Genomic DNA, 22,310 nt, shown 5'->3' on the forward strand with positions numbered 1-22,310 from the left:
AAAGGACGTTGCCTAATAATTATGCACACCTGATATAGGGTGTTGATGTCATTAGACCACACCCCTTCTCATTACAGAGATGCACATCACCTAATATGCTTAATTGGTAGTAGGCTTTCGAGCCTATACAGCTTGGAGTGAGACAACATGCATGAAGAGGATGATGTGGACAAAATACTCATTTGCCTAATAATTCTGCACTCCCTGTAATGTGACGATGTTGTCGCTTGTTGTTGCCCCTGGCTCTCTTTCTCGCTCCCTCCTGCTCTGTTCCTGTGCTACTGATGGTGCCTGAGAGATGCATCCAGCACTTCAGTTGACCCAGTCTCCATTTCAGCCAGTGGTGTTGCAGTTCACGCTGTGTTGAATAATACAGTTGGGCATACCAAATATTCACTTTCAAACGTGTTAGAATTGTACAAACTCTGTTTTTCCCTTAGTTACTTACTATAGTTCCATGTATGGATATTTCAACAAATTGCTGCATCCATTTCCCATTTCTCTAGGGAAATATCACAAAATGAGGGGTGGTTCAAAACCTTTGCACAGCAACGTACCGTACTGTGCAAAACTGAAAATAATATTCTCACTTAATTTGCTTTGTGATGGTTTTGATCCTATTCACAGAAATTTGCAGAGCCTGTGACTTTATGGTGAGTTACAAGTTTCCCTGTTGGGCAATAAAAGCCTTATTTTTATAAAAATGCTCTGCAGTCCTTCATAAAGACAGACAACTGGTCACCCTAGTCAGTATATAAATTGCCTATGATGCGTTGTTTAAAAACAGTATAATACAAATTTGCCGGTGTAAGAGATTTTAACATTTTATTTGAAATAAACTGACATGATCACTTAGATCTCATTGCTCTCACCTCACAGGTTTCAGCACTTCTTCTTTCAACTAGCAGATCACCTAGAAGCCAGCAGAGGTCAGCAGAAAGCTAAACCACCTCCACTTTGCATAGCCTTATGTGCTAACCCTATATCTGAACACAAAATTAGGTTATCAGGACTTATAAAATTTTATATCTTGTAAATAAATGACAATAATCATTAATATGACTTCCTATCCAGAACTTTACAAGCGTATCTGTGTGCTGTGAATACTCATTTACATGTTTTATTTTTGGTTTATTATTTTTAATAAATTAGCAAGAATTTCTAGCATTTTTTTCTTTCCATTTTGGTGTGTTGTGCATTGAAGAGGTGAAAAATGAATAGAATCCATTTTGGAATGACGTTGGTAAAATGTTGAACCCATGTCATTAGTTTCCCGATGTGCCATTATATCACACTTTATGTTGTTAAAGTGTGGAGAAAGTGTTGCATCATGCCAGTGAAGTTGACAGGATGTGGTTCATTTTCTGAAACTGCTTAAACAGACATTAGCCGAAGTGGTTTGACTCATTTCAGCCTCAATCATTGCTAATGTGAGCCAAGTCGTGCAAAGTATAGACCAGACAAGTAACCAAACACAACAAAAATACATTTGCACCTAAACCCAAAACAGCAAAAGCATATTTAATGCTCTTCAAAATGTCTACAGTCTAGGCTACATTGTGATATTACTGTACAGATTTCAACAACTCAGGTACTTTTATAAGGTTTATAAACTGTATTACCTGTGACTTTTAACCACCTGAAGGTGAGACAAAAACTTATTTAACAAATAACTCCACACACAGTCACCAGGAAGTGTGTCATGCTCTCCAAGGGTGTCTTAGAAAGCTAGTGTGTATTACTACAAACACATACCTGAAGATACACACGCAGAGCCCAGATAAGCAACATGGTAAATCTATAAAAACCAATAAAAGATCCAATCATAAAGTATATTAAAAAAAAAAATCAAAAATCAAATTTATTAATCATCCCAGCTGCACATGCACAGACAGGCAGCAGCATCAGAAGTCTGAAATACTAATTTCACTAACAAAAAACCCCCAAATCAAAGCGTGCGGCACATTACACAAGACAGTGTTGCAAGAGCTGACTAAATGAAAACTGAAACGTGTTCAAGCGAGACAGCCGATGTGTTTTGCATGACAAAGATTTCTCAAATAAAAGTGAGTTAATATTTTTATTAAGGAAGAACATCACGATCCAGCAAATATGTACATTTTATGCTGAATAATTAACTGCAAGTGTATTTATTAAAGCGTGAATAAGGAATTGATAATATATGATGCTTGTTCTAAAAACAAATATTTAAAAATGATCAACCCAGAAACTTCAGGGTAAAGCGTTACCTTCTGAAATTCTAAGAATATTTATAGCATTAACTATTCATATGAAATCCATGGGAGTATGTAACAATAGTTTGTAAAACACAATACAAAGAAAATTGGACAGAGTAAAGAAGGCGGCATTAAAGCAACCGCAGTGGCAGTTATGTAATGTCAGTGGCGTTAAAACATCACTGACATTACATAACCGCCAAATTTCCCAGATTTCAGTTGTAAAAAAACAAAACAAAATCAAGAACATTACTTTGTAGAAAGAGGCCAGTTTGGGCCTGATAAGAATGTAGACTTTAATAATTTAACTGTCCACACGGAGCTATAACATAATTTAATGCAACGATGAACATGTAGAGAACCTTTTTTGGGGGGGTGGGTATGGTTAAAATTGATCATGTCCTGTGGAAATCTACTTTCAAAGAATTAAAAGTACTTTCCTATCAGCCTGCACAAACTGCTATCCAACAACTCAAAAAAAAAAAAAAAAAAAAATCAAATGAAACCTCACATTTCATCACTGATGACGTCCAAGACATCCTTGGCTGTACATTACCTTTAAAAACATACATCTCCAACTCGCAACCTCAACCAAACACCAGCCTTTCTTTTCTCATCGATCAGATGGGTTTGGTGGTGCTATTGTAGACCAGAGCGTCTCTGCTCGGCTCCATCGTGGTGTACGTTGCATTACTGGCAGGCAGACGACGGTGCTGGGACTTCCTTCCCTTTAGGAAGTGGTACACCAGGATGGCTAGAACGATGACAATAGCCACACCCAACACGATAGCTAACGCTAAAATGGCTGTTAAAATGAATTAAAATAAGCATTACAATTACAGCATTACATTTTTGGTCATATAAGATCTGAGCTTGAAAAGAGGGTGAAGAGTAATGCTCTTGATGTAAAAGTGGTAGGATGGGTATTTAAACCTCAACGGGCAAGAAATTATTTTCCTTTGGTACAGGCATAGATAAAAATAAAGGGTAATATACCTGTTTGGCTGTCACTCTCACTGGTTTCGCTCTCTTGTCTTTCTCTTAAATATACATCATTTTCTGAAAAACAAAAAGCAGTATGTCATTAAAAAAAATAAAAAAAAGTTCCTTTAATATTAAAAACAATCTTTTAGAGGAAAGAGCAGGTGTAAAACCACTGCTGAAGTTGGAAATTGTTGGTAAACTCTTGAAATTGTAACACAAGTTAGTAAAGGAGTTCTGAAGTGTGGAGCATATAGATCCAAACCTATTTATAATACCCCAAATGCCACATAAACACTAACAAATAACTATCAATTTCAATCAATAATTCATTCATTTAAACCAGGGATGTCAGTCATTTTCAATCGTGGGCCACATACAGCCCACTTTGATCTCAGTGGGCTAGACCTGACCAGCGAAACTATGTGAAATTACAGGTAAAGTTCTGATATTTTATTGCCCTGATTGTCTTGTAATTAAAAAATATATAGTTTTCTGTAAACTTGTTCACATAAAATGTCATTTTTATTTTACTGTGAAATCGCTGTAAAAACAAACAAACAAACAAAAAAACCTCAGGGGTGTCGTTACAGGGCCAATTTTGGCCCCCGGACCATATGCTTGACACCACTGATCTAAACAGTAAAACCAAGCAACCTGTTACTCTTTAGCATGAAGCAATGATGGAAATAACTTAATATTAACTTGCAGATTTCCTTTGGCCAAACACTTTGACAGTAAAGACAGAATGAATTACATTTTACTGCTTCTCTGTATGTTAGCATCTTTTTACTAATCTGGCAACGAGCTAATATTTGTGTGTCACCGTGCGACTCGGCTATAATTCATACGGTTCATGAGTCTCATTCAGCCGTATTCAAATTATGTGCAATAATGCATGGCCCAAGGTTTCAGTATCGGTTATCATCACCTCCAGCAATAAATGCATAAACATTTTTTGGACCATATGGTAACGCCAGTTTGTCATTATACAAACAGTTCCATATTTACAGACCCAACAATCATGTAGCAGAGTTGGCATTTAGTTGTTTTCACCTGAAACAATATTTAGTTGGCCTTTTTCCTCACCAAATGATCACTAGCTAGTTGTTGGCAGCAGCTGGGCAATAATATACAGGAAGTTTATCAGGGCTTTTTATGGTCCACAAAGGCTCAACGGTGAGATAAAAGATAACGCGAGGTCCACTGTGGAGCTGGCTTCTATCTTTTGTGGGTTCGTGGTAGAATTTATTTGATAAAGAAGTTAAACCTACTGGAAAATAATTCATTTACAGTTCACCTTGTTTACAGTTCATTGTGAGAGCTGTGAACTGCTCCATCAGAACAGGTATGAAATGTCACCTCTAACAAAGGCGCCCAAACTAAACCCGAGGAAAACAAAGAACCATTTAAACTCATGTAGCATAAAAATGGCATGAATAGGAAATTGTACTATCATATATGAAGTCTGGGATTATGTGTACTATAAATATATAAAAATAAAACCCTACCTGTGACACCACGACAATAGTCTTGACAGGCCTCCTCATTCTCAAACTTGTTATCATTTCCTCCGCAGCCACCGTAGTTGAAGCGCAAACACTTCCGTTCGATGGGTTGGTAGTACCACTTAGTCATACTGTCCCTGCAGTCTCCTGGGTCAGGAGTTTCTGTGCAGTGTGCTGTGAATTTCAATAAACCACCACTAAGGTTACATAGATAATACCAGCCTGTGCTACATTTAGAAATAGCTAATTATATAACAAATAAACTCTAGAGAATGGCTTAGAAGCTCCAATCACCTTTTTTTTCATTGACTGGAATCTGCCGCAGAATCTCAAAGTTGTCTTTCACTGACGACCACACAGGAGACAACACCAGTTAGCATGACTTTCAAGAAACATTTTATCAGAGTGCTATCAAAGCCCCATTTGTCATCCCACAAGCCCATTAGTTATTGCTCACACTCGTCGCAGTTCTGCTCATCAGAGCCGTCGGTACACTGTGGTGTTGAGTCACACTCGAGTGCAGGATCCAAACAGCAACCATTAGCACAGGTGAATTGTGTCGCATTACACGGAGCACCACATTTTTCTGCTGTGACACACAAACATAAGGGAAAGTGTCATTTGTACTGCTCTATGGCCTAGATAGATATTTGCCCTAGATAACTAATTATATCCAATAGCTAATGAACCATCAGACAACTATCACCTAGAGTTGTGGTGAACTTAGCAGTCAGGCCATAAATTTACATAGTTTTGGTTGTGAGAACAGGTTTTTGTCAAATGGCCAGAAACACAGCTTCAAGGGAATTCTGATGGTGTTTCGTAATTGTGTAAATATGAAACTATGTGTCAGTACAAATACATTTGTAAAAGTAAATAAATCACTTTTACATGTTAGCCAGTCCCTCATTAGGAACCATTCAGCTTGGCATCAGAGACTGTGAGAGCAACACTGAGGTGACCAAGAAAAACATACAGAGTAGAAAAAGTAGACATGCATTTCCAGTTGTGCACATGAGGCTTCTAGTCTTTTGTTCCGCGACCATCATTTACCTACCTTGATTTTTATGAATTGGTAAACCTCTACCAGATCCTTTTACTGAAAGAAATAAAACAAAAGGAGATTATGATTAAATGAAAATGATTTGTTATTTTTTTTTTTTTTTTACCAGGGAGTAAGCTACAGAAAGTCGTTAGTATTGAGATTTTCCTCAAATAAAAAGGGGTTTGATAATCTTAAGGAGAAGAAATGTTCCTTTCTTTTAATTACAAACTATCAGTGAAGCCATAAAAAAAGAAGTAAAATCTTAAAAACAATTATTACAGTGGAATTGAAACAAAAGTACCGGTACAGTTAATTCCCATCTTAAATTTGAGTAGATTTAAATCCAGACCGAAACAACTGTATCTGAGAATCTTGGAGAATTACACCGAGCTTTTAGATCAGGTCACTGACGTGTCCTGACGGTGACATTTCACCTCTTCAGGCAGAAAGACGACAACTTTCAGCAATAGTCTGCTATCTCAGAATCACTCAGCAGAGAGGCTGAGGAGGTATTTTGTCCCTTGGGCGATCAGACAGTATAACACCTGGGGGGATGTTTTCAATTTTTCAAATGTTTTTAAATAATCAATTAATATATTTTGTATTGTATTACTACTACTTCTATGTTTTCTGTTAATGCACCTGAGGAGACATTTACACCTACTCTGGAGAGCAGTCTTGATTTGTTGTGCAGAGATAAGTGTACATTTTCTTTACCATACAAAGGACTTTGCACTTATCCATTAGAATCGTGTTCACCGGCATTTTTTGGAACAAGCCTTGATATTGGCTTTGAAGTCTCTACTTGATTTTTCCTTTATTTAAAAAATAATAATAATAGTTCATCTTCACTTGCAGGCTCACGTGATTACCTCTCACAGCAGGAGCTATTTGGAGAATGAAACAAAGCCAAAGTCTCGCAGCTCTGGGCTCTGTGTGCTCAAAGGGCTGGATCTCTGACACAGTTCTGTCTGTGCTGATGTAACTACTCAAACGAAAGCTTAGACCTGAACCTGACACTTAGTGGCAAAAACACTTGTTTTAAATTGAAGGGAATGCTCTAAAACAGGGCTTGAAAATGTAAAAGATGTATACCAGGGCAAGCAGTTACAGTTTGTTCTCTAGATATATATATCCTCTTATAATCTGTAATGTAAACCCCTTCAGTGAATTGACACACACACATATTAATGATCTGTCAGTCATTTAAATGAAAAACAACAAACAGAAGAATAAAAGCATTGATCACAGGTACCTGAACCGTGGCAGGCCTTAACGCACTCGCCCTCAGTGAGATAGTTGTTGAGATTCTCCCTACAGCCCCCAAATAAGAACTCCTCACACTTTTCTTCGGCGCCATTGTAATGCCACCGAGGGAAAGAGCCACGACACGGTCCAGCCTTCTTCGGAGCCATACAGTGGTCTGATGGGACACAAAATAAAAAGGAATCACAGCTAACTTACTCCACCACACATTAAATTTCACTAGTAACTTCACAGCCTGTATGTGTTCACTTGAAAATATGAAACCTGTCAACAGCTTATCAAAAGGCCATTTCTTTGTGACTTTAAGAGGAAACAAATTGTGCTTTTTCTTATTTTCAGTAATATAAATGCTGCTAAGATCCTATTAAACACGGCCAGAGTTTCAAGCTATGAGCTCAGCGTGTGTGCAAGAAACCCCTGTGAGGCAAAAGGATTCAGGTTGTTCTAAACGCTCACTCTTCCCTCATGTATGTTTTATCACTCGGCTCTGGGTATGAGGACAGAAACCTCACACACCTGCTGTTCAAATATTATCTGTGTCAGGGGCAGCCAATTAAAGAAAGTTGGCTTAAAGGGCAATTAGCACCTTTCCCTTTAAGACCAAGCACTCGTGCTGATAAGTCAAACAGTGGATGAATCAAGATACTGCGCCAAGGCCCTGTGTTAAGATAAATAAGGATAATATGGGAATTTAATTCATCAAAATGACTCTAAAAGAGTCCAACTTGAAAAGTAGCTGAAAAGAAATCATAAAACAGATCCCCATTAACAAATATAAAATGATTCACTATTAGTCAATGCTTTAAATGTTAATCAGATGACTTTCTGAAGCAAATTAACAATATGACACTTGCTTTAAGTCCATAATCCAATCTGATCAATCGTATGAGACAGCTGTCCTGTCTCATACGCGATACTTTATTTGATGAGATTTTCTTTGACGTGTGCTTCCTTGTTGTCTTGAGAGCAGACAGATAATTACTTATGAAACTGCCGTCCAGACAGAAAGAGGGAGCAGAAAAAAGAAGTGGAGAACAAAAGAGCTACAGATCATGCGAATGTGGTTAATGACACAAAAGATCATAGATTCTTTTTACACTGGAAAAGGAAACGTAGCATTTGGAAGTATAAGCTGTACTTTAATTGGTAAGTTCTCGTATTATTTCTTCATTCATGAATGGCAAGAATTGTCATGCAAGAGTCGCGGCACTGACACAAAGGCAAGTCTCAGCAACAATCACACATATTCCACAGAAAGCATTCCTGAACATTATTCAGCACTAAACCTGTTAATGGGTGACTGAACCAACTGCATGGTTAGAAATCTTTTCCTGTCCTTCACTATATAATCAACCAGCAGATGCAGAACTAAGCAAAAGACAACCCCCTATAGCGCACACGTATTTTTTAAAAACAACAGATTTTAAATGACTTAATTAGTACGGACACTAACATTTACGGACACTGACTTTTTGTTTGTGCCGCCTAAGCAGAAACCAGACTGACAGGTTCTTCTGAGTTGGGGGAGGAGTGATGGTATCGGGGAACAGTAAAAACCACACCGATTGAGACTGCTCACTTCCGTTTTCTCCAGAGAGCGTCATGTCGCCTTACTGTGGTATTTTACAACAGAAGCGACCTGGATATTACTTCCCCTCACACAAAAGGAGAATATTAAACCAGTCGCTTGTGCTCCAAAGTTCATTTTCCTGCTACCAGCCCTCCTTCCCCAGAGTCTTAGAATTGGGTGTAATCCCTTTAAAACACAAGCTTTTATCCCTCTGTGTTCATGTTGTCATGTCACTCTGTCCACAGGAATGATTCTAGCATGTTGTGACATGTCTGCCAACATGGAAGGACTTCAAGGAGCAACTGAAAACAAGCTGCTTGGAAATGTTTAATATTCCAGGGTCAGGGTGATGCAACAGAAAATTAATTAATTAAAATAAATAATCCATATATTTACAAAATTTTTTTTTTTTGGGAAATATCTGAATTAGGACGTCTTGACCCCATTAAAGAAAATGTCAACAAATACGATACGGAGGAAAACATGACTCATTACAACTGAAACTGAACCATAGCTCCTGCCAGTCTATCAAGTAATGAAACATATCGGCCAACTCCAAGCTGAGATGTAATTTCCAGCTTCGGACTGGCAGCGCGGTATTTATGTCATGAAGACTCTGATCTACAGGGTAAGGTTCTCTCTCCATTTAAAACTTAAAAACAGATACATGGACTGACTCTTAGATATCACTTTTCTGCTTCAGCATTCAAAGTGCTTTATACAGCAGCCTCAATAACAGAAATAAGCACCTTTGTTCTACACCTAACCCTTCTATCTAACATTCCAACTGTGATCGTGCCAGAGGATACTTTGGCATACAGACTGGAGAAGTCAGGGATAGAACCACCAATCCTTCAAATAGTAGATTCCTTGCTCCACCTCGTGAGCCACAGCCACCACATAATTTAAATCCCAGTATGTTCAAATCATGCTGAAGGTTCAAACAGCATCTTTTTTCAGACTAGATACTCACGCTCAGACTGCTCAGGAGTGAGGACGAGGACCTTAACTTCGGTTGAATCCGACTGGCCGATAGTATCCGTAACAGTCAGCTGGAACCTGTATTTCCCAGATGTCAGGTTGGAAACAACCATTTGGTCTTTAAATTGGATGTCCTGTAGGGCATATAAAGACAGTGTCTCACGTTTTTTTTAGTGAAACAGCAGGTGGAATCAATACAGTTATAGCAGATATTCCTATAAATAAATGCCATCGTCTTAAAATAATGGTGGTAAACTCAGGTTTGTCACTCTCCTCACCTCATAGACAGCATATAGATATTCGGTGAGCATTTTCCACTTGTAGGACACAATCCCTTTGTCATCTCTGCTTTTCATACCATTCAGTACCAGGCTTTCATGAGGCTGGATCACCTGGCCCGGACCTCCATCGGCCACTGGACGACGGTCATCAGTATCTAGAGCGAAACCGTGAGATTGGTGGGAATCACATTTTGACCAGTTTTAACAGAAAATGTAAAAGAAATAAGCAACAAAACAAAAACAGTACAAGCAACTAAACAAGCTGAAGAGAGATGAACATGCTAACCCTTCCAGGCATGTAGGAACACGCAAAACTGAAGATTACTGCCATAGATATGAAGAACAAGATATGCTTGTTATCATTAAACAAAACAAAAAAAGGGTGAATCAAAACTAGTGGATTTAATTATCGGAGTGTGCTAACAAATTTGGCAAATTCATGACCTTTAAGCATTTAAACAGGACACCCTCATAATGTCTGTTGTGAAGTTGGGTTCCTTAGAAAAAAGAAATGTCACTACTGGATGTTCCCACAGTTATAGTCCGTATGCATGTCAGATATTCACAAAGGCATAACTAACAACACTATGACAAATATTCTTTTGTGAGTTTTGGCCTTACCTGGGTCGGGGTGATTAACATGGTACCTGCTAAAAATGTTCTTGTGGATATAACTGTCGTATCCTTTCTTCCCAACAAAGTGGCAAACGTATTTCTGTTTGTACAGGCAATCAAAGAGAAAGCAGGAGCTGATCGTGCCTCCCTCCTCTCCCTCCTCCATGAAGGCGACATTGCACCTGGAATCTTTGCAGCAGGCTTGCACGCAGTCCTTGTGTCGATACAGTTTCGGCGACGAAATAAACGTCGCTCCGTCTTTCACAGATCCGTCGGCATCGAGCACAAAGTCATCCCGACCTTTCTCGAATTGGGCCAAGCATTCCTCACCAACCTGCTGACCAGCGGTGGTTACAACAAGTAACAAGAGCAGCAGCGCACACGCACCCGATCGTCCTTTAATTAATGAATACATTATTTTAAAGAGTCCCACGATGGCAAATTGACGCAAATAAAATCCAGAAGTGAAAGTGAAATCGGTTCAATATTTAAATATAAAAACAGCCACAGTTGGGAAAACTTATAACAAAAAACAACCTAAAAAGAGAGACCAGTTTAGGCCTCAAAGCTAAACAACACTTCTCCTCCTCGGCAGTCGACTCTGATTAAACTAACAACTTCCTGATATTCCACAAGACGTATCTGAGTGCTACCACACTGATCTGACGCTTTACGAGACTGAAACTCAGAAGAGATTAACCTGTTTGATGTCGGCAAAAACCACGGAGTCAACGACATAGCCCAGGTGACTCACCTGAGATACAGGAAGTGAAATTCCACTCTTGAGCCGCGCCACTCCCTTCTCTCTCCTAACAAAACAGGGACAGAGGACCGAGCGTGTGAGTGTAAAGCAGCACTGTAAACACCCGGGCGACACTCCAGTCAATCATTCAGTCCTCAACCTTTAGGGTTGATTTCAAGTTCCATTAGTAGATAATATCTAATAAAATAATATCAGTCAGCAATAAAACAACTAAACAAAACACACGTATTTATTTTAACGCTATACAAACGGCTGTTTTATTTTTAAAAATGAATTAGTAAATGAGATAAATCTAAAAATCCGTCAGATAAACCAGTCGTTGGCAACAAGAGAAAATACACATATTAAAATGAATGAATATAGAAAAAATACTATTAAATCTTCTTTCATAGTAATCAGAAATGTAAAGCGAAAACCAACAATAAGATCTTGAGAACTCTGCGTGCCACCAGTTTTAACGTGCATGCGCACTGAAGTCTCTCGATCTGCATTGAGGGGATTAACGCTATCTATCTATCTATCTATCTATCTATCTATCTATCTATCTATCTATCTATCTATCTATCTATCTATCTATCTATCTATCTATCTATCTATCTATCTATCTATCTATCTATCTATCTATAAAAACACCCAGCACGCCCCTGCGGGCGGTTTATCCTTCAAGCTCGGGTCCTCTACCAGAGGCCTGGGAGCTTGAGGGTCCTGCGCAGTATCTTAGCTGTTCCCAGGACTGCGCTCTTCTGGACAGAGATCTCCGATGTTGTTCCCGGGATCTGCTGGAGCCACTCGCCTAGCTTGGGAGTCACCGCACCTAGTGCTCCGATTACCACGGGGACCACCGTTACCTTCACCCTCCACATCCTCTCCAGCTCTTCTCTGAGCCCTTGGTATTTCTCCAGCTTCTCGTGTTCCTTCTTCCTGATATTGCTGTCATTCGGAACCGCTACATCGATCACTACGGCCGTCTTCTTCTGTTTGTTGTTTTATATCTATATATATATATGTGTGTATATCTATAGATATATATATAGATAGATAGATCACCCTAATTTTTTTTTCTTGATAGTTATGAAAAGTTGTGGAGACCTCGTTGTGTTGAGATCTGGTGAGCATAGCAGCTGTCACAGCATTTGAGTGTCATTTTCACACTCATGAAAACCATTTAGTGACCTCCTCTGCCTGATGGGGGGAACTGCCACCTCTGAAGAAACCACTGCCATCAGGATAGAAACGTTTAATCGCATGATTTAAGTGATCGGGAGAACTTTGTAAAGTGAAGTGACCATGCACTCTGAGGAGACAAGTAACACCTCTCCCCGCAAAATAACACGATGATAGCATGCCCTACCTACACCACACATGAATCACTCAGTTGTGAGAATATGGAGAGGAATGATTCATCGGTTAATATCGTTTCCCACTGCATCTCTAGACTAGTGCCTGTGGCTTTTGTACCACAGACGTGCATTTATCATTGTAATAGGGTTTGTGCACTGCAACACAATATCTCCCTTTATGTAAATGTCACTGAAAGGTTTTTGCTGACAACCTAGGGGGAGGATTGCTCTTCTGTTTCTCCTCACATATTGCACTAATGCACATCAAACGTGAGCTGCTGACCACAATTTCCAAGCCTTTTTTTTTTTTTTGAAACTGATGTCTTTACCATAGATGCAAATTAGGAATTCTTCCAAAATGGAAAAAGCTGAACAGTCTCTGTGGCTGTGAAGCTCCTCTTTCAGTGTCTAATTACTTACCCTATTTTTTTTATACTGTCACGGACCTAAAATGTTCATGAGCTTTAATCCAGAAGATGGCAGTATGGCCCCACCAAATGCTGAACAAGCTGGCTTGGGTGAGCAGTTTATTGTTTATTTCTAAAATTACTGTAAAAAAATAAACAAACAAACCAAAACATGCGTCTAGCCCTAATATGAAAAAACAAAACAAAAGGACCCATCTTTTAAATTCACAGCAGCCCCAGTTCTCTTTGTCATAGTAATACTGAGCTGATTCAGGCTGGTGACTCATTAAAATATGTGACCAGTCAGGAAGCAATGCATGAACCAGGTGTGGAGCAACAGGAAGTTGATAATCAAATTATGCAATGTAAATAATTTGGTTTAGAAATGTTGAAAGACAAAAACACTCAGAAAATTACTATCTTGTAGAAAACAAAGTTAGTGGGGTTATCTGTGAACTCTGCTGCCTAAAAGGACCCATCTTCAGCCCTACGGGTCACACGAGCTGAGGTCAAGCTTATTTGGGTGGCTGTAGCTCAGGTGGCAGAGCAGGTCAGCCACTAATCAGAAGGTCGGTGGTTTAATCCCAGGCTGCACCCTGGCTGCATGCCAAATGTCCTTGGGCAAGATACTGACCCCATGTTTGCCTACTGGTGGTGGTCAGAGGGCCCGGTGGCGCCTGTGTCCGGCAGCCTCGCCTCTGTCAGTGCGCCCCAGGGCAGCTGTGGCTACAATGTAGCTTGCTATCGCCAGTGTGTGAATGTGTGTGTGAATGGGTGGATGACTGAATGTAGTGTAAAGCGCTTTGGGGTCCTATGGACTAGAAAAGTGCTATACAAATGCAGACCATATTTATTGGCCCTGCTTTCTTTTTCTGTCACCTACAATGAGTCACCCTGATAGGCCTGAGGTGAGAAGGCCTAGCCTTTTTTTTAGACAACCCAATAGAGCAGAACCAAGTAGCCATAAGATGGGATGGATGAATTTGTTTGCTTGGAAAGGTGAGCTGCTCGAGGCACTCAATAATTCAGTGTTTGTAACAGACGGTGCATCAGTGGGTGAACACTTGCAGGCATGCCTGATGGATAGTCCCTGCCAAAAGCCAAAAAAGCTGAACCCCATTATTCATATCGTAATACGATCTGTGGAAACTCTGCAGCCTGTTGCCTCTCTTGTCTCAGCTGTAATAATCTGGCATAGGTGTCCACTACTATGAATTTTTTTGACCTGTGGGGTGGAGTGCTGCTGTTTGACTTTGGAAACACTGATGCTTTCAGACTTTTGTCGTTTGACTTCTAAAGAGTCATAAACACTGCTGCTGCCGCTGCGTCATCCATTATTTACCTGTGCGTAACTGAGGATGCCAATTGGACTTCAAGGCTTATTAAACGCACACCTGATAATACCCATTATAAAGGACTAAGCAGCTACCATACTAGAGGAACCCTGGATCACCTGTCAGGTTGGGGGGGACCCAGCTATAGTTAGAAGTGTTTGTGAACTTAAGAAGCATCAAGGATGGCAAACCCATTTGAGTCTGTCAACTTATAAATACTTAAGGTACTTTTACTGAGGGGGGAAACAATAAAAAAGAACACGAGTGGTGTGCCAGTAATGACAGGATTGGCAAGACGTGCAATGATCAGAAGGGAAAGATCAAAAGTGCAAAAGGATATGCTGGGATATTTTCACCCAGAGTTATTATCCTAACTTGATTGAAGGCAGTTGCCCTTTCACCCATTCTCCTCTTTTTATTGCTGTAATTGACCTATGCCCACTGCCTCCCCCCAACCACCTTTCCCCACCCACCCCTTCCTGATATAAGACAGACAAAGAGAGCAAAACGCAAACACACACCCTGTAAAGTGTGTGCACATACACACATGCAGAGGCAAGCTCGGAGCCATATCTCATTACCATTCTACTGATAGTGCAGCCAGTGGGTGTTGCAAGAGGAGGAGAGAAGGAGAGCAAGACAGTGAGCTTTAGAGAGGGACAGAGAGAGAGAGAGAGAGAGAAGGGGGGTCGGGGGTGAGGACAAGCAGGGAACCAGAGGCAGTGCTAAGGAGAAGGGAGAGCACGAGCACTCCACAAAGATAACAGGAAACACAGGAGATACGTGTGGGAGCAGCGTATCACTAAAAGAAAAGCAGAGACAGAGCTGGGGATTCAGAGCCTGCAAGTCCAGCGTGCCTGTAGGTCTGTCTGTGTTCCAGCTCGGTGCGTTTCCACGGATCTCCTGAGGCCGTGGCAGCCATGGCATCAGACCCTAGCACCCAGTCCAGGGTGATGTTCCAGGCAACAGACAAAGCAGAGGAGCCGGCGCACCGCAAACTTGGCAAGCTGACAGTCAAATACAACCGCAAGGACCTGCAGAAGAGGCTGGATATCGAGGAGTGGATCGACGGGCAGCTGCACCTGCTGTTTGACTGTGAGGTAGGACGGGGCTGGCTCACACAGACACTCACTCAGAAGCACGCTGTGCCGGGGGTGGCCAAAGAGGAGGAGAGGGGAGCAAGTAAGGGGAGAGGCACCGAGCCGCTCAAAAAGGGTGCTTGTAATAGAAACGACAAGAACCTCATAGGGGAGTGGGTGGTAGGAAAGTAGCTGTGTTTCACGGCTGTTCTTTCTGGTACAGAAACCCTCGCATGTCATCAAAATGACTGAGGTGCCAGCTGTGTGGTCTTCTGCACTAAGAGATCGAATGATTTTGCAGAGAGGGGACGTGACTAGTAAGCACGACCACAATTACACACCTCGGTCTCTTTAAGCATACGTGGTCGCCATGTGGCTACATTAAGATACGAGGCGTTTAGATGATGTCCTTGCACATAACAAAGTTGTACAGTGAGGCAAGCAACAGTAACAGTGAGTCAGTGCACCAAAACAATTATGTCACAATCCAAGGTCTGCGTGTCTTGTGACAGATTCACCCAGTCACTCAGTAACTATGTAATCGAAAATACAGTACATAGTTTGATTGCTCACATATAAGGAAATGATTAACGATGATGGTTTCGATATAGAAATTAACATGCAGCAGGCATTGGAAAAAACAAAAGATATGCAGTCTGTATTACCACAGGACATGTGATGGTTAAAGAGTTACATCATGGAAAAGCATTACTATTACTTCCATAGCGAATTTATTCCATGCTCTGAAGACGGCTTCGTTTTAATACAGCGAGGACTCTACCAACAACAACATCCTTCATATCTTCCCTCCTGCACGGTGGGATGCAATCCAATTATGTCATAGGCTCCATATTGATTTGCTTGGCGTTCACTAAGGGGAAACCATGGCAACAGATGTCTCGTCGCCTACACGAGGCGGTGTGGCACGTTGGAATTAAGGGTGCCTGTTAAAGGAGGGCGAGCTTTCCAGTGACGACGTGGATCAGATGACAACGCAGCCTCAGTTTCGTGCCGGAGAACTCAGAGACAAAGTGTTTCTCGTTTCTCTCAAACCACACGGAGGCTCTCCTCACTTTAAGATGGTCTAGAGCCACCTCTCTGCCTGGCATCCCTTTACATGATCAATAAACCCTTTTCATGTTGCATAAAGCAATGCATAATAGTTAGGGCTGAATCTGATGACCCTGAATCCTCTGTTAGTTACACTGTGAGTGTTTCTTCTTCACTCTTTATTTGTGTTTATACACATTTTGTCCTGTCCTGGCTGTGTCTTTCTGAGTCTGGTTTTGCTGGAGATTTCTTCCTCATTAGCTCAAAGGTGGTCGTTACCTTTACCTTACAATATAAAGCCCCTTAAAGTGACTGCTGTTGTGATTTGGTGCTACATAAAAAAAATTGAATTGTAATTGAATTGAATATAGAAACACTGCAGAGCACGAGCAGGTGGGCAGATCTATGGCTGCCTGCGGACAGGGAAGTTCTGTGGAGAAAATCTGAACATGATTAGATAACGTCTTTATCTAAACCAGGGTTAAGCCTGGCTGCCTTAAAGTTAAACCATTTGAGTCACAACTCAGGGTACTTAAGTGTTTTCCTCCTCAGGATACTTGTTTTGTGAGCCTCTTGGTAATATATGTTAATATGCTTGCGATGCTGAGGGCAGAATAAATCACATTAATTGAAACTGGGACACGTAGACAAAAACAGATCCAAAGTCTTGTCTCTGTCTACTCTTTTGATCTTGTCCCAGAAACATACAATTATTTTAGTACTTCTGCTTTTTCGTTCTGGTTCTAACGTGATCTAACATAAGTGTAATTGTGCAGCACATGTACAGCACAGATAGCAGATGTTCGACCTGCCGCAGGATGGACGGATTCTCGGTATAACTGACAACAGAGCAATAACACAATGCATTTCTTTGATGGGTTTACAATAATACCTGCTACCACTGACTTCAAGTACCTTGTCTTTACAATTTCCTTAAGACAAACCTACATTCTTTACATATGGAAATTAAGGCTCAACTTTCCACTTTGGATAGCCTGAATATTTGCATCAGGTCCTCATGTGGGATTATTTGCTCTTGTCCACGTGCACAGGCCAGTGTAATGAATTTTGCATGGGCTCAGGGGAAGGTTCCTTTGTTGGTTCTCTGAGTCTTCCGCGTGGAAGCATTTACCGTCAGTCCCCTGTGTCACCGCCTGAATTATTTAGACACATCTCTAATTCATAGAAAGCACTGCCTCAGTCTGGTGTGGCGGCTTCCGTTTGCAGAGTTCACACCTTTCAAACTATACTATACAAACTATATACTAAGTAAAGAATTCTAAAATAGGCAACGCAACCTCTCAGTCTGCATGCTTCGATTTAGACAGACACTTCTATTTTCCCCACTGAGTGTCAGTCTTCTTTAGTGAAAACTTGTTTTTTTAAATGTGCAAACTGCAGAAATTTCCACTGAGAGACAGTAATTTGTTCGAGACTTTATGCAGACTGGGATGAATCCTATGAAGTTCAGCTGATTCTTGTTTAAAAAATTGCTCAGATTTGTATGTAATTAGACAACAGGATAAGGCTCCCTTTTTTCTCTTGCAACTCTGCCGTGACTCACTTGCTGAAGTTAATGAATATTTTGAGATGTGGACAGCTCGTGCTTCTGGCAGGAAAAGGGAAGGGGATGATAAGTTAACATGTGCCGGCATCTTCTCGAAACAAGACACGTTTTCCTGGGCATGGCTTCCTGTGTAATAACAAACACCATGATGAGCGTTTGATGTTAATGTTAATATCTTGTTATAAGGAAAGGCTAGTGAACCGTGTTACTGACTGTGTTATGAAATTACAGGAAGTTCAACTAAACCTGTTATAATAATAAAAAAAGAAAAAAAAGAAAAAGCTGTCGTGTTGTTAGCTGCTCATGCCCACAATAGTGAAGTGTTAGTGAAAATAGCAAACCCTTCCTGTCTAATCCCTGCTGCTGCTTAGCAAAGAATAATACAGCATCATCAAATCTAAGTGTTCAGTGGTCACAGCAATAAGCAAAGTTTAGTTTGCTTATTATTCACCAGCTGATTATTAGAGCTATGCAAAAGTGGTAATGCTCTTCTTAATATCAGTAAATATCCAAATTGAAGCTGAATAAAAAATCAGACATAGCTTGAATTTCCTGTCTGGTACTTAATAAATGTCAAGGAGTGATATTGATTGCTCAGTTAACAGGTCAAAGGTCACCAAAGTCATTATTCCCTTGGGATATCAAATGTCAACATATTACACAACAATTTTCTTGGCTCAGACACCCTCTCTTGATTTAAGCAGTGAGAATATCACATCCTAAGGCAAAGCTAATGGCAAACACTCTGCACATAGTAGCTACTGTTCTATATGTGGACAGTTTCCCATCACTGCAGCTCAGGAGTGCTTGTTGAGAGAGTTTTAGGTCAACTCCCGATAATGGTGAAATGTAAAAATTGTAAAATTCCGGTGGAAGTCGTCTTATCTTCGCAACATATTTGCACTACTACCATCTGAAGCTTCAGTCCTCTGAGAGCCACTTTGATATTCATGAATTTCAGCATTAGTGCCAACATTGGTTTTAGCTTTAGTATATTGCTTTTTAACTTCAAAAAGTGCTGCTGAGATGGTTTCCACCCAGAGGCCTCATTAAAAGGCCCTTTCCCTCTCACAATGAAGGTAAATCCCGGCGAGAAATACTGGGAAGTTAGAATGAGGATCAGATTGTGAGTCTTCGTGATAAACGCATGTGTTCCTCCCAGCAAGAGGAAGCCGTCGCTCATTGATATTCAGCAGTGCTCTGCATTGCCTCACTTTCAGAGGCAGACTGAGGAAGTTTAAGAGCAGTATAAGTACATTAGAGAGGTTTCCTTTTCACTGGACATGAAGTATACTTATACACATTTCTATTCTCATACAATTATAGTAGAGCCACTGAATGGCTCCAAATGGTGAAAATTAAACCTCTTCAGTCATGTCATAGGTAATCTTAGCACTGTTTGGAATGCATACTGAACACAATTCTACAAAACCCCAAACCCCAATCCATTTTAATAAATACAAGTATAATAATAAACGTATTCACTGCTTTTTTTTCTTTTAGTCATTAAGATGCTTTGTTGAAGTTTTTCAGGATTACACTATCAGCACTTTTGAACCAGGTCAAGTACAAAAAGACCAACCGCAGTACAGTTGGTAAAGCAAAGTCCATAAATGCACAGCTTAGATATAATAATAATAATAAAAAAACCTTCGGCACTGCATTTATCCTGCAGACATCAGCAGAATTACACAGGGTCCAAATTGGCAGTGTGTATCAATTAGAGGCAGGCACGGGGGCCCATCTATTCTGCCACTCAGCACTTCCGCATTGATTAGCTCTCTCTCCACATCTAGAAAGCTGTGTGAGCCCCGTCCTTTCATGTCATGAAAGCTCCCAAACCAGAAAATATTCCTCCTAATAAAAAAAAGAGACCACACTCGTCAAATATGAGCATGCACCTGCTGACTCCAGATATCTTCGAGTTCCTCCAGTGAGCACTCCTCATTCTCCCTGAAAGGTGTTCAGAGCTTGTTACATGAAGTGATTGCTTTGCTATATTTGGCCTTGAGAGTGGAGAGTGCTATGTTTTACAGTCTTCACATATAATTGCTGCTAATCTTTAAAAATGATGCAATCTATAGGTCGTTACATTGCAGTTGGGAGCGCTCGTGGGTTTGTGTTGTTTTTTGTTTTCCAGGTGTGCAGTATTAAAAACATGTGACGTGCATCAGAGATTAATATGTAAAAAAAAGTGGCGGAGCTGGGAATGCCAGCTGGCTGAACCATCCATAAAATCTGAATCCTGAATCCTCATACAGCCTTTCTGTCTTCATCCATCAGCCCACTGCAGCTTTTCCCATCAAGTCAATCAATTTTTTATCCTCTACAGTAAACCCACACCAACATAACTAATAAATTTGTCCCATGTTCCTCCCCTCACCCCCAACCAGTCGTCAGATGGCTGCCCATCCCTGAGCCTGGTTCTGCCAGAGGTTTCTTCCTGTAAAAAGGGAGTTTTTCTTTCCCACTGTCACCAAGTGCTTGCTCGTCGGGTTGGAATATCTGATTGGTTTTCTCTCTAAAGTGCCTTGATGCGATTTTCGTTGTTATTTGGTGCTATATAACTAAAATGGAATTGAACTGAAAACGTAAGCCTTAGTCTTCTGTCTGAATGACTACGCTTAGTTGGCTGGAAAGATGAGGAGGGATAAAAAGCCAAGAAGCCCACATTATACAATCCAATTTGTAGGAGTTTGTGAGGCATGCAGAAACACAAGTCTCAATGAATATGGTCTTTAACTTTTATTCCTCTCCACTCTCACAGGAAGAAGAGATCCCAGAGTTAGAAATCGACATAGACGAGCTCCTGGAGCTGTCGGATGAGGGGCAAAGAACCCGGCTGGAGGTAGGATTCTGTAGAATAGCCTAAATACTGATCTGATTAAACATCCCAATTGCTTGTTAATGACTTGTCAGTCATTTATTATTGTTGAGTGTATCTGCAACTAGTTCCCCTAAATTACATATGTATATTAGTGCTGTCAGCGTTAATCTCGTTAAAATGACGTTAGCGCCATAACAGCATTAACGCGGCAAATCTCCGGATCGCCCCATGTGAGGGCAGCACGGCAGTGAAGCCCCTCGCTGTCAGCACTAATGTACATATTTGTATTTGGTTGTCCTTAAGAAGAAACTGACTCGTAATGAAATCCTGTTGTGCAATGTATTCAAAGAAAAAACAATGGAGAAGTGTATACCTCTTTCTGTTTGTTCACTAGGAGTTGTTGCAAGAATGCGGGAAGCCAAAAGAGGTGAGACAAAAACTTAGAAAAGAGGACTGAAATAATAAGTCTACTTATTGTTTTAAAGTTACATAAAAAATTAAATAAAATTTCCCCATCTTCTCCACAGGATTTTATCAACGGGCTGCTCTACAGGATAAAGGGTCTACGTAAAATGTCAGGTCCACTGAAGAAATAATTGTAGGTCAAATTAAGAATGGAGACAATGTGGAGCCGCTCATCTTCCCGTCCCCCCACGCATTAACCATTTGGATGCCTGTAGGTGTGGATCAGAGGGACTATATTCCTGCCCCCTGCCTCCTCCTGCTGGGTCATCATCAATGTAACACCAGAGCTGTGGGGCTTTGAATTGATTTTTTTTTAATGTTATTTCAAATTCATTTATAGACTGCTTCAACATTTTGTTTCCCAATACCATACCAATAACGTACACGTGATACAAGCTGTACTGACTATTACTCAGACGGACTGTTTCTTGTGTATGACTGTACATTTTTAGTTGCTTATTTATGTACATAAATATTTTTGTTCAGATAACAGTGTTGTCAAAATGTAAAAAAAGAAAATAAAAACATTTCAACATTTTCAAGACAATGCTCACATCTGATTTTTAACAAAGTGATACATCAATATGCTTCATCAGGTATTATCATTTCCACTCATTCAAATAAATAGTGGCGTGTACATTACACTAATTGGTTTACAGTACCAGTTAAACTACCCTGAGCTCATAACTGCTCAGAAACACAGATAATGATTTTGCCCTACAGTCTACAGACAACTTTCCTACAGAACGGCAGTCAGCATTTTATTCCCAAAACATAAAGTAGTGTTTTCAGGCATTTTCAACAGATTGATGGAAACAAAGGAAACTTTGACATGTCAAGAGTAGGTGTAAACACACGGAGATCAGCAACAAGATGTTCCATTAAGTATGCATCCATTATCCTCGTCCATTTCCCGTCTGGGGTATGTGTATGACACGGCCAGAAAAGGCACAGTAACACTTTCCATATGAACCTTAATGGAGCAAACCCCAAG

General features: G+C 40.4%; 2 protein-coding genes across 3 annotated transcripts; one reads left to right on the forward strand and one right to left on the reverse strand.

Moving 5' to 3' along the window:
- Positions 1–1,530: 1,530 nt before the first annotated feature.
- On the reverse strand, positions 1,531–11,708 carry spint1a (serine peptidase inhibitor, Kunitz type 1 a). Of its 2 annotated transcripts, none has more exons than XM_086274858.1 (10): positions 10,491–11,708; positions 9,867–10,024; positions 9,581–9,722; positions 7,027–7,194; positions 5,784–5,825; positions 5,184–5,312; positions 5,021–5,071; positions 4,730–4,900; positions 3,234–3,296; positions 1,531–3,042 (listed from the first exon to the last, which is right to left on the reverse strand). In XM_086274858.1, exons 1-10 carry the CDS (start codon positions 10,897–10,899, stop codon positions 2,858–2,860), a joined length of 1,518 nt encoding a protein of 505 aa, XP_086130984.1. In that variant the 5' UTR covers positions 10,900–11,708; the 3' UTR covers positions 1,531–2,857. The 2 variants fall into 2 exon arrangements, with proteins under 2 accessions (XP_086130984.1, XP_086130983.1); XM_086274857.1 differs by having other exon boundaries at positions 1,534–3,042; positions 5,184–5,315; positions 10,491–11,706.
- A 3,163-nt stretch (positions 11,709–14,871) lies between these two features.
- Positions 14,872–21,854, forward strand: ppp1r14d (protein phosphatase 1 regulatory inhibitor subunit 14D). Its single transcript, XM_086274456.1, has 4 exons — positions 14,872–15,428; positions 20,792–20,872; positions 21,246–21,278; positions 21,379–21,854. Exons 1-4 carry the CDS (start codon positions 15,249–15,251, stop codon positions 21,445–21,447), a joined length of 363 nt encoding a protein of 120 aa, XP_086130582.1. The 5' UTR covers positions 14,872–15,248; the 3' UTR covers positions 21,448–21,854.
- Positions 21,855–22,310: the final 456 nt, after the last annotated feature.

The sequence above is a fragment of the Aulonocara sp. 'chitande type north' Nkhata Bay genome, linkage group LG19, assembly GCF_057382095.1.
Source record: "Aulonocara sp. 'chitande type north' Nkhata Bay isolate Kocher_YH1m ecotype deep benthic linkage group LG19, A_spYH_male_GT1.1, whole genome shotgun sequence".
NCBI classification, from domain to species: Eukaryota; Metazoa; Chordata; class Actinopteri; order Cichliformes; family Cichlidae; genus Aulonocara; species Aulonocara sp. 'chitande type north' Nkhata Bay.